The 15,920-nt window shown below is 41.9% G+C and overlaps 1 protein-coding gene across 7 annotated transcripts in view; it reads left to right on the plus strand.

Moving 5' to 3' along the window:
- Positions 1–15,326, plus strand: part of Acsl6 (acyl-CoA synthetase long chain family member 6) — a 103,719-nt gene extending 88,393 nt beyond the window's left edge. For 5 of the 7 annotated variants that reach the window (XM_027427502.2, XM_027427501.2, XM_027427496.2 and 2 more), the window contains 5 exons: positions 1,268–1,411; positions 2,817–2,918; positions 3,725–3,796; positions 12,408–12,467; positions 14,852–15,326. In XM_027427502.2, coding sequence (XP_027283303.1) covers positions 1,268–1,411; positions 2,817–2,918; positions 3,725–3,796; positions 12,408–12,467; positions 14,852–14,989 — 516 coding nt within the window. In that variant the 3' untranslated portion in view covers positions 14,990–15,326. The remainder of the gene's footprint in view (positions 1–1,267; positions 1,412–2,816; positions 2,919–3,724; positions 3,797–12,407; positions 12,468–14,851) is intronic. The other 2 variants (XM_027427498.2, XM_027427497.2) reach the window with 2 other exon arrangements.
- Positions 15,327–15,920: the final 594 nt, after the last annotated feature.

The following is a 15,920-nucleotide window of genomic DNA, read 5'->3' on the forward strand; positions in this document are numbered from 1 at the left end:
AGAAAACATAGTTCTCTAATCCAGAAAGTCCTGGCTCTCAACTCTGAGTCCTCTGTTATCTAGCTGTGTGGCTGTTGGAGGAGATGACTAATGTGTCTGACCCTCATTTTTCCTCATTAGAGGAACAGAGGTGACAACATAGCTGGCTGTTGCTATGAAGACCAAAGAGGCTAATGTAAGGGAGGCGTAGGAGATCCAGCCCTGGTGTTGGGAAACACAGGCCTGGTTTCTTCTCTCTTGCAAGACTGCTCTGGCCCTGGAGGATCAAATAGGTGGAGTAGGGATGGAGGGTATGCAGGAGTCTGTCAGGCGTAGTTTCCTTGGGAGGAGGAGGAAGAGATGGATGAGAGAGGAGTCTGTGAGTGAGGATTGATGGGCCTGAGCCAAGAGAGAGAGGTGAGGCAAACAGGGATGCCCATCCCCAGGCTGGGTCAGACTTGAGAAGAATGATCTCCAGGAGTCTCATTCTGGGTGAGCTCTGTTCTAGGTGGACAGATCTGGGCAGACAGCCCAATGGGAGTCAGAGACCAGTGGTGAGATCTGGGAGCCAATGAAGAGATCTAGCAACTTGGGCATATGAAAATGGTTATCCCCACTGTGCTGTTCTCAGAGATAATGAAAAGTACAACGTGTGCTACTTAATCACCCCAGGAACTCAAAAAGGTCCCGGGTCAGTGAAGTGAATAGGATCCTGGAGGCTGCTGGCCCCAGCACACACTCCCTATCCTCTATGCCAGTGGACACTGGAGAGACCAGGGCTTCCAACACCATCTGGTAGCTAGGTGGAAGCCACGGGCTCTCTGAGGAAACTGCTATCCACCAGGAAATGGCAAGGGAACTCTTTGGCTGAGGCAGTAGCTGGGGCAATAGACCCTACTGAGGTCAAAGAGAATGAACCTGGAGTTGTTGGTGAGGGAAGGTGCAACTGGAAGATTGGCCTGGGCAAGAGGAGCCCTGATGGGGCAGACAGGGATCTGAGCAGGGGCAGATAAATGCCTGCTTCCGGAGTGAGGGTAGCTGGGGAAGCAGAGGGGCCTGGTGAGGCTGATCCAGAAGAAAGGATGGCAGATGCTCAGGGCCCAGCAGAACTGGCATGTCACCCACCTGGGGTGGGCGATGGTTTCCTCAAGCCCCATACAACATCTCTGTAAATACAGAGCAGAGCAGCTTGTGCTGGGGTATACAGGGTAAGTCTGCACTGAGGAAGTGGGGGTCCAGCTTGGAAATGGGAGTGCTGTCTTAGGACACTGTCTGTTTGACTCTACAGGAGGGAACACTTAAAATCATCGATCGCAAAAAGCACATATTTAAACTTGCTCAGGGGGAGTATGTTGCACCTGAGAAGATTGAGAACATCTACATTCGGAGTGAGCCTGTAGCGCAAATCTATGTCCATGGGGACAGCTTAAAGGTGAGCAATGGTGCTCCAGGCCTCCTGCACATCCTGGCCTGCTGAAAACTCCAGATTAGAGTGTGATTTCTAGTTAACCACCAGTATTCACCCATTCATTTCAGGTCAAGAGGGAAAAAAATCCTTTCCAAAAGAGAAATTGTGGGGCTTGGGACTCTAGCTCACTGGGCAGAGTGCTTGCCTGGCATGCAGGAAGTCCTGGGTTCTGTGCCCAGCACCACTTAAAACCAGATGTGGAGGTACATCTAGGGGCAAAGGCAAAGTGATCATGAGTTTGAGGCCAGCCTCAGCCTCAAAGCAAAAATCCAGAAAAAAAATCTTGATTACTTAGGGTTTGGTTAATTGAAGTTAGGGCAAATGAGTTGCTTGATGGCATAGAGGTAAACATTTCTACTAATTTTAACGTATGTTCACTAACTTCCAAGTAGGGGATGATTTCTTGAGGCAAGATATTAAAATTTCAGTATTTTGCGCCTCTCTCTCTCTCTCTCTCTCTCTCTCTCTCTCTCTCTCTCTCTGTGTGTGTGTGTGTGTGTGTGTGTGTGTGTGTTGCTGTGGGTTGAACTCAGGGCCTTTCTGCATGCTAACCAGGTACTATATTACTGAGTTATGCCACCCTCTAAGCCCTGCTATGAAAATAAATTGTACAGGTAAATTGGTATAGTAATACAAGGAACAATACCAATGATAATATCATTTATTAGTATTAAAATGTTTCCTGTCACTATCACTTAGATCACAAAAGAACCAAAAACATTTTCTATGGTATCAGAGTTATTTACTCTATTCTACCCTATGCATTTACTTATGATATTAAACCTTAAATCACTTTTAAAGAGTAACCAGAAAATTTAAAATAGTTCTTTGAAAATAATTTTGAAGTAGTTCAGAGGTTCTGGGAAATGTTTTTTGGCTCACAGAATTTGGATCAAAGTTGTTTGATTAACATCCACCAAGATGTGCAGATCTGAGATTGATATGAAAATCAAGGGGATATATTAAAATTGTGTGTGTGTGTGTGTGTGTGTGTGTGTGTGTGTGTCTGTCTGTCTGTCTGTCTGTCTGTCTGTCTGTCTGTCTGTCTGTGTCTGTGTCTGTGTCTGTGTCTGTGTGTCTGTGTCCAGTGTGTCTTTAATTTTTGGCTTTTGAACCCAGGCCTCAGGCATGCTAATCAGATGGTTAGCCACTGGAGCAGCCCTTTGTCAAATCAGAAGTGATCAGCCAGGACTGTGTGGCACCCTGGTAGAAGTGTTTTATAACCTCTGAACAAATGTTTCATAACGGAAGACTTATTTTTAGGAAAGGGTGGAGTCTGAGAATACCAAGAGATTATTTTTAATGCTGGACCACAAATGAGAACTCTAAAGGCCTGTGTCATGACTGTGTTTTCTGGTGGGCTTTGTAGGCCTTTTTGGTTGGTATTGTGGTGCCTGACCCTGAAGTCATGCCTGCCTGGGCTCAGAAGAAAGGAATCGAAGGAACCTATCAGGAGCTTTGCGCAAATAAGGTGTGTACTCCCAGGTGCTTCCTGAGCATTTTATGAGTCACATAACAAAGGGACAGAAAAGCTGACAATGGTGAAATCTAGATGCATACAGTGTGTCTGGTATTACTTTACACATGGTAGGAACCCTAAACCAGAGATTTGTCTTTTTGTAGTTGCTGGAGTTATTCCTCTTTACTCTTTAGAAATTGAGTAAACCATTGGATACTTAGGTCCAGGAGCCATCACACAAAGTTTATCTAGTCCCATGGCTTGAAAGGGTGAAGTCTAAGAGAAAATGATTTGTCCCCGACCACACAGATTGTTCACAGCAGGGTCAGATATGAACACAGGCTTTCTGACCCTTGCCAAGAGAAGGTGAGTCTCATGTGCACTGGGTTAAGAGGTAGTAATAAAATGAAAACAGTAACACAGCTCTTCCCGCTTAGAGCAACTGTCTTGTGGCATATGTCTAGGGAGCATGTTGTTCTGTGCTTCAGCAGCAGACATAGGCTGGCATCTCGGGTTCCACTTTCCCTTGCTAAGTCCTGGGCTTGCATAGGGGTGGCAGCACTGCCAGGCTGACCAACAGAACACCTAAAATAAAGCATGCCCTAATCCATTCACAGTGACCTCTTTGGCCATTTGCATCTCTTTCTCTCCTGGTGAGAGATAGTAATTAGCAATGGCACCAGGTTACCCTCAATAAGGAAGGGACTGAGAGAGCATGTGTCTGCTCTGTCACTGGTCAACCTTAATTCAAAACCTTATTCCTTCTATCCCCATTTTGAAATGTGTTCTTACTGTTTTGCTTTCATGGTTCAATTCAGGAGTTGAAGAAAGCCATTCTGGATGACATGGTGAGGTTGGGGAAAGAAAGCGGACTCTATTCTTTTGAACAGGTAACTGACCTTTCCCTCACTCATTCTATCCCTTTTCATAGTAGCATGGTGACCCCGACCTCCTTTGTGATGTGGCTATCTAGAAGGCTATATGCCAACAGACCCCCAAAGGCCTCTTTCAAAGCAACTGCAACTGTCTACTCCTAAACTAAAATAGGTCACTGGACAAGTGAGACTGTGCTTGTTGCCCTTATAACAGCAGGCGATCATAAGGCTGAAATAGAAGCCTTGCTGTCACTGGTAGATCATGTGGGCCTGCTCAGGCTCCCAAGTGCCCTACCTTATTTTTACTTTTATGGGCACTGCCTTCTTGGCAGCTTACTTGCTAGGAGGATACTATCGGCCCAGTGGACTTCTGCAAAGGAGGAGGAAACAAAGCACCCACAAAAAAAGGACACTCAGTTCCTCTTTGCCTTACTGTAGCTGGGCTCAGGGCTGAGCATGCTCAGTCCTACTTCATGTATCATCTGTGCTCTTGAGTAAAAGCCAAAGAGAAAATGGTTCAAGCAGAAAATAATAATATGCTGATAGAAATGTTTATCCTTTGCATTTCTAAAGATTTGTCTTTCATAAAGTCAGCATTTTATAATGGGGGGGGCAGCAACAGTGAGATGACCCAGCAAGTAAAGGTGCTCATTGCCATACCAGATGACCTGAGTTCAGCCCATGAGTCCCATATGATGGAAGGAGAGAAGTAACTCCTGAAAGTTGACCTCTGAACTCCACATGCTTCTGCATCTTCATGTATACAGAGAGATAGACAGAGAGAAAGAGAGATAGTCAGAGACAAAGAGAGAGAGACACATAGACAGAAATGTAACAAAAATTTTTCAAGAAATGCTTTTCACCAGGCATGGTGGGCACACCTATAATCCTAGCATGTGGGAGGCAAAGGCAAGCAGATTCTGTGAGTTCAAGGTCAGCCTGGTGTATGTAGGAAGTTCCAGGATAGCCAGGGCTCTGTAGAGAGACCCTGGCTCAAAAACAAGCAAACAAATGTTTTTCCATTTAAAAAGTCCCCAAAATATGGTGAGGGATATACAAGGCTTATAATAATTTTAAAATTTTGTTTGCTGATTTGATGATAGCTTAGAACTATTTTAAAATTTGTTTTAAATATAAAATTCTTATGTTCAATCTGAAATTAAAATATATCTATGTACAAAGATTTTTTAATCTCTTTTTTATTGTTGTTTTGCTTCATTTTGAACAGGGTTCATGCTACAGTGGTCACAGGGCAGGGCAGGCTGGCCTGCTCATTGCAGTCCTCCTGTCTCAGCCCCCCAGGTATTAGGATTACAGGCATGAGCTATGTACCATACCTAGCTATGGTTTTAATTTCTTAATTTCAAGCTAAAGAAATCTAAACTAGTTTCAGTGTTTGAGACTTTTTCTCTGGAAACAGATGTTTACATTAAACCAATTTGAGGAAACAAACTTTGATTCATTAGTAACTATTTTAGGACAGCTAAAGCTTGAATTTGAAGTGTCTGGTTGCTTCCTTTATTTTTCAATCTCCTAACTTGGTAGAACTTGCTTCGTTGTCTTTCCTTAATGGGGATCAGTGTGACTGGATCACATGTGGCCATGTGGTGCAGGAGCTGCCCCTGAGTGGTTCCAGACCTTGTAGTCTGGGGTGAGTTGAAGGATAGGCTGGGACTGCACCTGGGACAACCTTGTGAATTCCTAAGGTCCACACGCCCTCTGTTGGTGCTCAGATGCATTACTTGCACCAGGACACAGAATGATAAAACCTGCATATTGGGGTGGGAGGGATTGAAATGATTGATGCATGTGTGTGTGTGTGTGTGTGTGTGAGAGAGAGAGAGAGAGAGAGAGAGAGAGGAAAGAGAGAGATTCTTGAGGTTATTTAAGAAGAAACATTCAATTAAATTCCAATGTTCTCCATTGTCTTTGGTTAGAGCGTTAATGAGAGGAGAGCGATCTTGACTTTCTGTTTGTCCTGTGCAGTTTCTGCTCTAATAATCTGCCCTCACCATGGTAACCTCAAATGCAGGAAAGCCATGTGGCATCCCAGAAGTCTTTAATTTTATTGCCAAACATGTTACCTCTTGGCTTTCTATGTTCTCATTCTCCTCACTGCTCTGTGTCATCCTCCCCAGCACGGTTAGCACGTAGCCTCTTAGCCTAGGCTGACCATAGCAAAACAAGTAGCAGGCCTCCTGCCCAGAGGAAGGCGTTCTCCAGACATGGGCCCTCCTTCATAGCAGTTGTCCCAGTTGATCCACACTGCATGAGACCTTGTTTCAAACAAATGAACAAAAACAAAAAAAGTCATCCAGGGATGGTGGCCCACACTTACAATCCCAGGGCTAGGAGGTTAAGGCAGGGGGATCATAAATTCAAGACCAGTCTAGGCTATGTAGTGAGACTCTATCTAAAAGGTGAAAGAAAAGGGCAATTAAGGATTAGCTCAAAACACGAAGAATGACATAACTAACTCCAAAATTTAATTCATCCTATGTAAACTTTAGGAGTTCAGATTTGCTGAGCTGGGTTGATTGCACTGAACTTTGAATTAGAGAAAAAAAAAAAACGGTTTCACTGTGGCATAATTTCCAGAAATATGCAATTCTAGGAAATAGGTCAGCCATTAGTAATTTACAGGGGGCTTTGAAAGATGTGCATTTTACTAAGTAGGCAAGTTACACTTAAAATATTTTATCAACAATTAAATTATGTAGATGACTAGTGGATATTTGAGCACATTTAATTGTGATTTAATAATGTTCTTGGTATTTGTGTGCCTCACTAATTTGCATAGACAATACAAAATGAACTTTGACACAATAGATTTTTTTCAACTTCAAATCAGTGAACCTGTCCTTAGACATACCCTATTTCTTCTTATGGAAAGGGATAGTTGCTGAATCGATTTAGGGATGGATTTATTATTTTCTTGATTCATGGAAATGTTTTATTTTTCTTTCTGTCTTTCATCTTAAATTATTTGTGTTTATTGTCTATAAGCAACCTTGAGTTAATATCTTTGAAAAACTGAAAGTACTATGGTTCTTCAGACATATAGACATTTATGGTTTTTGTTGTTGTTGCTTCTTTGAAAAGTTTTTTGAGATTTTATATATTTTTGTTTTATATGTAAGGTGTTTTGCCTGTTTATATGTCCATGCACTATGTATGTGCAGTGTCCTCAGCAGCCAGAAGAGGGTGTAAGACCCTATAGAACTGGAGTTACAGACAGTTGTGAGCTGCCATGTAAGGCTAGTAATGGAACCTGGGTCCTCTGGAAGAGCAGCCAGTGCTCTTTTTTTTTTTTTTCCAGATTTTTTTTATTTGAATTAGAAACAAGATTGTTTTACATGTCAATCCCAGTTCCCTCTCCCTCCCCTCCTCCCCTACTACTTCCCCCCAACTAAAACCCTACCTATCACATATCCTTTTGCTCCCCAGGGAGGGTGAGGCCTTCCATAGGGGGGTCTTCAGAGTCTGTCATATCCTTTGGGATAGGGCCTAGGCCCACCCCAATGTGTCTTGGCTCAGGGAGTATCCCTCTATGTGGAATGGGCTCCCAAAGTCCACAACTTTGCTAGGGATAAGTACTGATCTACTACAGGAGGTCCCATGGATTTCCGAGGTCTCCTCACTGACACCCACGTTCCTGGGGTCTGGATCAGTCCCATGGTGGTTTCCCAGCTATCAGTCTGGGGACCAAGAACTCCCTGATGTTCAGGTCAGCTGTTTCTGTGGGTTTCACCATCCTGGTCTGGACCCTTTTGCTCATCACTCCTCCTTCTCTGCAGCTGGATTCCAGTTCAGTTCAGTGATTAGTTATGGGTTTCTGCTTCTACTTCCACCAGCTGCTGGATGAAGGCTCTAGGATGGCATATAAGTCAGTCATCAATCTCATTATCAGGGGAGGGCATTTAAGGTAGCCTTTCCTCTGTTGCTTAGATTGTTAACTGGTATCATCTTTGTAGATTCCAGACATTTCCCTAGTGCCTGATTTCTCTTTAAACCTAAAATGTCTCCCTCTATTATGGTATCTCCTTTCTATTCTTCCCCTGACTCAACCTTTCTGCTCCCTCATGTCCTCCTCACCCCTCCTCTTCTTCCCTTCTCATTCTCCTAGCTCCCTTCTCCTCCCCCATGCTCCCAATTTGCTCAGGAGATCTTGTCCCTTTCCCCTTCTCCAGGGGACCATGTATGTCTCTGTTAGGGTCCTTCTTGTTTACTAGCTTCTCTGGCAGTATGGATTGTAGGCTGATAATCCTTTACTCTGTCTAAAATCCACATATGAGTGAGTATATACCATGTTTGTCTTTTTGTGATTGGGTTACCTCGCTCAGAATGGTTTCTTCTAGTTCCATCCATTTGCCTGCAAATTTCAAGATTCCATTGTTTTTTTCTGCTGAATAATACTCCATTGTGTAAATGTACCACATTTTCTCTACCCATTCTTCAGTTGAGGGGCATCTAGGATGCTTCCAGGTTCTGGCTATTACAAATAGTGCTGCTATGAACATCGTTGAACAGATGTCCTTGTTGTATGAATGTGCTTCTTTTGTATACATGCCTAAGAGTGGGATTGTTGGATTTTTTGGTAGACTGATTCCCACTTTCCTGAGGAGTTGCCATACTGATTTCCAAAGTTGGACAGTGCTCTTAACCAAGATATTGTCTCTCCAGCTCCTGGAAAGTTCAAGTTCTTATGAAATGACATAAATGGAGAATTTGGAGGTATTGCATTCCAATGCAATATTTAAATGTTACAGTATTTTTAAGTGAAAGTTCTATAAATATCATTTCAATGACAAGTTTCAAGAAAGAAAGCTAATGTTAGACATTCTCTTTCTTATTTGTTCTATAAAATGTATTAAACGTTAGAAAGAGCCAGGCATGGTAGTGTACTTAGGAAGCAGAGGTAAGTGGATCGCTATGAGTTTACTTAGTGAGTTCCAGGCCAACCAGAGCTGCACAGTGAGAGACACTGTCTCAAAAAAAAAATAAATGTATATACATAATCACACACACACATACATACATACTCACATATATCCATATATATATATATATATATATATATATATATATATATATATTCACACTCATACTCACATACATACATACACACATATATACATGCATACTCTCACACAAACATACATATGGGGCTGGAGAGATGGCTCAGTGGTTAAGAGAAGTCATTGCTCTTCCAGAGGACCCCCAGCTTGATTCCCAGCACTCCCATTGCCCCCGGAGTCAATTGTTAGGTATTTTGTTGAAGAATGTGAATAAACCCAGAGTAGTTCCTGCCAGTCTGACAAAGTTGTTGCTCTGATCTTCTCACTAAGGGACTAAATTGTGAGCTGGATTCAGGCCTCAGGCCTGTTTGGCCCTCTTTGCAGGACTGGATATGGTGGTGTAAGCTCAGGCAGAACAGTCCTGCAGACAGCTGTGTGGAAGGGCAGCACACTCGATTGTGCTCCAAGAGCTGATTTGACAGATACTAAATCTGCCTGTTTTAAACCCTTCCCCTTGAGACCTTGTTCCTTCGAAGTTTCCACACCACCTAAGAAGTGTCATGTAGCTCTCCTTGTGAACGTTATCGTTGGTTCCTGTACTGCACTTTCTGTGGAATCTGCCATCACAGCTATATTTCTAATATTTGGCACCTGGACTGAATGTAGAGTCCTGCCCGCTTACCCAAGTGCTCCCCATGTCCCACTGGGAAATCAGAAGAGCTGGTAGCATCTGCTTGGGAAAATCATAATAGCTTCATAAACAAAAAAATGGTGGGCAAAATATATAGTGGCGTAGCCCTGCTATCCCAAGACAGGGAAGCAGGGAGATCAAGAGTTCAAGGCCATCCTCCACTATACAGAGAGTTGGAGACCATCCCACTACCCAAGACCATGTCTCAAAAAAAGAAAGAAAGAAAGAAAGAAAGAAAGAAAGAAAGAAAGAAAGAAAGAAAAAGACAAATCCAAAAATATCCAACACAAAATGGTGATTTCTGAACTTTGAAAAAAAGATTTTAAAAAGTTATTATTCATGCTTATTTTATGTGTTTAAGTGTTTTCCATGTATATGGCTGTGTACCATGTGCATGCAAAGTCCAAAGAAGCCAGAAGAGGGCATCAGAACCTCTGTAACTGACATTGTAGATTGTTGTAAGCTACCATGTAGGTACTGGAACCAAACCCTGGTCCTGTGTGAGAGCAGTGAGTGCCTTTAACCCCTGATCCAGCTCTCCAGCCCTGTAACTTCCAATTTTAAAAAGGTAGAACTTCCATTACATTTTACATAAAATGTGCTCTCTTATTGGTTTGGAGACAGAGCTCAAATCTCTCTAACTTCCCCATCCCTAACTATCTGACATTCCTGCCTACCCCTCTTTCACCCCACCTCCACAAACCTCTTTGTCTCTCTCCCACCCCAACCTTCCTGTCCCTGACTCATACCCACCCATATGCTATGCCATACCACCTGAGAAGTGGCTTGTGTGTGTTTCTTCCTTCTCAGTACTTTAAGCTTCTCCCTTGGGACCTGTTTCAAAGAACTTCAAGTGTCTTAGGACTTTATGTGTGATAACAACACACTAGGGAGAAACTGTATTTCATAAGGTACAAAGACTTATAGTCTTTATCCTGAGAAATCTTTTCTGTTTTAGGTAGCAAGCATACTGAGAGGGTTTTCAATATCAGGAACTTAACTTTTTAATGCCATGTATATGTATGTTTATGTATTCGAGGGTGTATTGTGTCCACATATGTATAGCAGTTGGCGGACAACCTTAGGTATTATTCACAAGAATGTCATCTGCCTCCTTTGAGGTGGAATCTCTCATTAGCCTGGAACCCACCAGTTAGGCTAGACTAGATGGCCAGAAAAAGCCCCAGTAATCTTCCTGTCCCCAGTTCTGGGATTACAAGCATGTAACACCACATCCTCTTTAAAAAAAAAGGGGGGGTGGTTCTGAGGCTTTAACCCAAGTCTTCATGCCTGCAAAGCAATGACTTTACTGACTGAGCCACATCCCAGTCCTAGGAACTTAATTTTGGAACACTGTATGAAGCCATCTTCAGCTAAGAGCCTCTGATTTCCTGCTATTTAATTTGAATATCCAGATAGAAGTCCTTGCAATATGTAACTGCAGTCCACACACCTGCAGCTTTAGCACACTGCTTGCTTCACTCCTGGCAGACCCTGTATCTCTTAAAACACTGGACTTGACAGAAAAGGGAGCCTATCTAAGTAAGGGTTAATCCTTCATTTTCACAAGTTTCCTAGAGATAAAGATGAACCCATCAATGCTTAACTTTGAAAATTTTGACATTTATTTAATTAAAATATGAGTTAAAATTCCAGAATTTCCTAAAAGTCTTTTTTAAAAGTTAGGAGTATAGTATTTTGAGGGGTCTTCTTTTTGTGTTGAGGGTTTTTTGTTTTGTTTTGTTTTAGTTTGGTTTGGTTTTTTTATTAAAAAATCAGTGGATATAATGGAGTTTGTTTTTGTTTTGTTTTGTTTTTTTGAGCAAAGAATTCTTTGTCACCTCTAAGTAGCCACCTGCCTATAACACAGCACTATTAATATCAGAGACATCTCTCCAACCCCTTGATCCATCTTAGGTGTCAACTTTGCAGAGAGTCATTCTGGCTCAGCTTGCTGGCATTTAAAAACTATGTCAAGAATCACCATCAAAAATGCCAGGAAGATGTACTGCTCTTTACAGTTCTGCCACTCTTCTGTATCATAAGTAGCACATTCACCAGCCCACACTTGTAATTGGCTGGTGAGATGTGGGCACCATCCCCTCTGCCTGAGCGTACGCTAGAGCCACACAGCAACCTACTCTACCACCACCTCTCCCACTGTCCACATCTGATTAAATCTTACTTATTCTTCAAAGTTCAGTTCAAACATCCCTTTTTAAAGAACCTTGTCTGTTATGATTTTGATGTGAAATGTCTCTCACAAGGCCATGTTTTGAACATTCAGTTCCCATTCTGTTTTGAAGGCCATGGAGCTTTTAAGAAGTGAGTCCTGACTGGCAGAAGTTGGTCCCTGTGGTTTTAGAAGGTCACAAATGCCTCTGGTTCTGGTATAAGTCTCTCTGCTTTCTGTCTGCCACTGTGTGAACAAGCTGCTGCCTCATTCCCACTGTCACCAGTGGAGCCACTGTGTTTTGTCTTTCTCCATGAGGGACTCAATCCCTCTGACACTGTGAGCCAGAGGATACTGGTCTTCCTGTAAATAGTTTCTGTCAGCCATTTTGATCATAGCAATGAAAAGAAACATAAAAATAAAACACAACTCAAATACTGCCAAATCTGGAGTATGTGATGTATCAGAAAGAAATGTAGTCAACTCAAACAGAAAAAAACTGGCTCACATTCTACTGGATTTTCCTGCTTTTCATAAGTGGAAAGATGGATGATCCCAGGTAGCTACAGTTCCAGGCTTCCCACTTCTCTCTATTCTCTTAGTATGTTGACTTTTCTCTCCATGGTGGCAAGGTGTCTGCAACACCTCTCAACACCACTCTTATTCAAGTAAGGAAGAGGAGAGGAGATGGAGGTAGCCATATGTGACTTTTTATTAGGGAAGCAAAATGTTTTTCTTTCTTAGACCAAATATGGATCTCATGGCTATCCTCCAGCTGAGAAATCAGAGAACAGGACTACCATGGTATGTATTCTGGACCCAAACTAAATCAGGTTCTATTAACATGGGGGAAGTGGGAAATGGATATCAGAGAAGCAACTGGTATTCCTCTCCCTTCCCTCATCCCTATAGTAGTTATGTCAAATTCTGGCATCACTCATTGAATTGTAGATTCCATGCGAGTAAGAGGTATTTGTTTTTCTTTGTATCCCTGAGGCATACTATAGTAGCTGACACACTGTATGTATTCAGTGAATACTGATTATCTAAGCTATTCCTGAATCTGTGTTTGTATTTTAACATACACGTTCTAATATAATTTTTAAGTATATATTACAAAAATGTTTAGTCTAACTCACTCTTTAATAATATGAGTTATTAAACTCATTAAACAACAAAAATTACTTAATTTGGCCCCCAGTTAACAGGCCACAATTTCTTAGAGGTTGTGGCACTCCAGTGTTCAACCCCAGTTCAGATATAATATTCTCAGAGAACTACCTGGGAGTCTTTCTGCTGGAGCCCAATATGACAGAAAGTCTGAGACAATCCTAGACCATCCCTCAATCCTTCCATGTGCTCATTCCACCTTGCAAAGAGCTTTTGTCTCAGGAGCCTGGGCTCTTCCTCGTGGAAGGCAGCAGTGAGAGCCCTAGATCAGATCCTTTTGTGGCCCACCCTAAAAGGCCTGACAAAAATTCATGGCATAGGCTGGGGATGTGGCTCAATTGGTAGAGTGCTTGCCCAGCACACACAGAACTCTGGGTTCTATCCCCCTGCTGCATAAAGTGGTGTAGTGATGTCTACTGTCACCTCAGCATTGAGGAGGTGGAGAAAGAAAAGGGGAAATCATATGCTTTAGATGATGCTCAGCTGCATAGTGAATAAGGCCAGCCTGAGCCACATGAGTTCCTGTCTTGAAAACCAAAAATGCCTGCAGTAAAGAATTGTTTTACCTCATTGTGTACTCCCTTCTCTTTGCACTCTTAATACAGATTCTGGTGTCCCTAGGCAGCCATCTAAAGCATACACTGAAGAGTCCTCACAGCAGCCTCCCTCCATATCGAATCTTGTCACTGTGTCTCCGATTCATTGTGAACTGCTTACCTATCTCTGTGTCTGCCTCCACCCTTGTATAGAACAGAATCTCAGCCTATGCGTACAATGCCTTCAGGGGTCAAATGACCCTTTCACAAGGGATGCATATCAGATTTCCTGCATATCAGACATTTATATTACAATTCATAACTGTAGCCAAATTATGACTATAAGTAACAATGAAAAAATGTATGGTTGGGGGGGTCACCATAACATGAGGGACTATATTAAAAGGTGGCAGAATTAAGAAAGCTAAGAACTACTGATGCAGACTATTGTCTTGCTTCCAACAAATGGAACATATACTTCCATTCTTAACTCTTCCCAAAGCCATCTTCCAATTTCTTTTGGAGACCTCTTTCTACAATGCATGTTTGTCTGTGTCATTGCACTCCAGTCCTTTCCTCTTCTGCTTGAAATCAAGTTTGGCCTTCTCCACCACTGGGCTGTCTATGCCTTCAGCCTCATACCTCCCACACTTGACTTTCTTATGTAACAAGAAACTATTTAGCTATCCCTTTAGACACCCTGCTTCTTCTCAACTGCTGGTTTTGTCCTTGAGGACTGTGCTTGTGGTACCCTCCTGCACCCACATTGCCCTGTTCCATGTTTGACTATTTGTTTATTTAAGATAGGGTCTCATGTATCGTAAGCTGATTTTGAACTTGATATATAGCCAAGGATGGCTTTGAACTTCTGGTTCCCCTGCCTCTACCTCATGAGTGCTGGCTTTGTGACACCACATCCTGGTTTTATAAGATATTAGAGATCAAAGCCATGCATCACACATGGTAGGCAAACACTCTACCAGCTAAGAAACATCCCCAGCCTCAACTGTTGCTGCTTAAAAACAAAACAAAACAAAACAAAACAAAAAAACAAAAAAAAACTCACCTGACTGTGAAATCTTCTCTGACTACACCTGGCTCTTCCCTAACTCAGGTCTATGCTTGTCATTCTCTGCACATCATGTTAAAATGTCCCAGCATCCTTCAGTCTGTTCTGTAAACACTAACTTACACCACGTGGGTGTTGGTACTTAGGACTCCTCCTTGTATTCTTTGTGACTTGCAGGGTAAGCAACCTGTTCATATCTATTGAATTGATGAGTGAGTGAGGGAGGGAGTGAGGGAGTGAGGGAGGGAGGGAGTGGCAAGAGGAAAGGTTGGCTTTCAGACATATCAAATGGGCTAAAATGTGTTTGAATATAATTTTGACTCAGTATGGTTATGCCTGTTTACTTTTACCACGTATGCTATGACTGCTGTATTTTATTCCTATTGAAGATGTATTCTGCATTTGGTTTTTAGGTTAAAGCTATTCACATCCATTCTGACATGTTCTCAGTTCAAAATGGTTTGCTGACACCAACACTAAAGGCTAAGAGACCCGAGCTGAGAGAGTACTTCAAAAAACAAATAGAAGAGCTTTACTCAATCTCCATGTGAAGCTCAAGGAGGGTTCTTCTCAATCCAATGAACTTTGCAGCAATATTATAGTTATTCTTGAAACAAAGGAACAAGAGTGACGCAGCTGAAAATGAACGAGCACCCGATTTTGCGACTGAGCCTTTCCTGACCCAAGAAGTCTCTAACAATATTTTCTCTACCATCACCAAGTACATTTTATTTTTATTAAATGATATTGTAGCAAGCTGCTAAAAAACATATCACAAATGGCAATGTAAAAACAAATCAAGACACTTTCTCAAGAACTGTGTACCACTAAAAGTAATATATTCGCAATGTTCACAGAATTCCATTAAACATAAAGGAAAAAACATAACTGATATATTGTACTTAATTATTTGTGGAATAATAACCAGATACAGTGAATGTCTAGGCAATGTGGACTACCTCATTAAATAACTGTCAAAGATCACAGTTAGATCAGACTCAAAACTTAAAGCAAGATGTAGGAAGTCACACCCAAACAAGACACGATAGTTCACATGTGACCTGACTCCCATCCTTTAACATGACCATCCTTGTTGATGCAAAAGCCTTTTCTCTGATTTTTACTTTTATTCATGAAAAATGAAAATGAATAGGTTCTTTTTAAAAGCATTATGTTTATTTTACAACTCCCAAAGGTCTTTCAGTACAGTTTCTCATCAAGCTCCCTAAATTATTCAGAACCTACATACAAAACTACATATAGGGTATATATGTGTTTATGGACTTCTTACCATAACAAAGCTTAAAAAATGTATGTTGACTGCAGCAAATGGATTCATGGCAAACACTTAGGGGAAGAAACTCAGTGATCTCTCAGGGCTGGTGACAATTCATGTACCTGTGTTCCTGCTAGAGTCTTACACTTCCTTTTCCATTTTCAGTATGTCTATACCATGTCTTGGAAACCCAGTATGGCTGAAAT

This window comes from Cricetulus griseus, chromosome 7, assembly GCF_003668045.3.
Source record: "Cricetulus griseus strain 17A/GY chromosome 7, alternate assembly CriGri-PICRH-1.0, whole genome shotgun sequence".
NCBI classification, from domain to species: domain Eukaryota; kingdom Metazoa; phylum Chordata; class Mammalia; order Rodentia; family Cricetidae; genus Cricetulus; species Cricetulus griseus.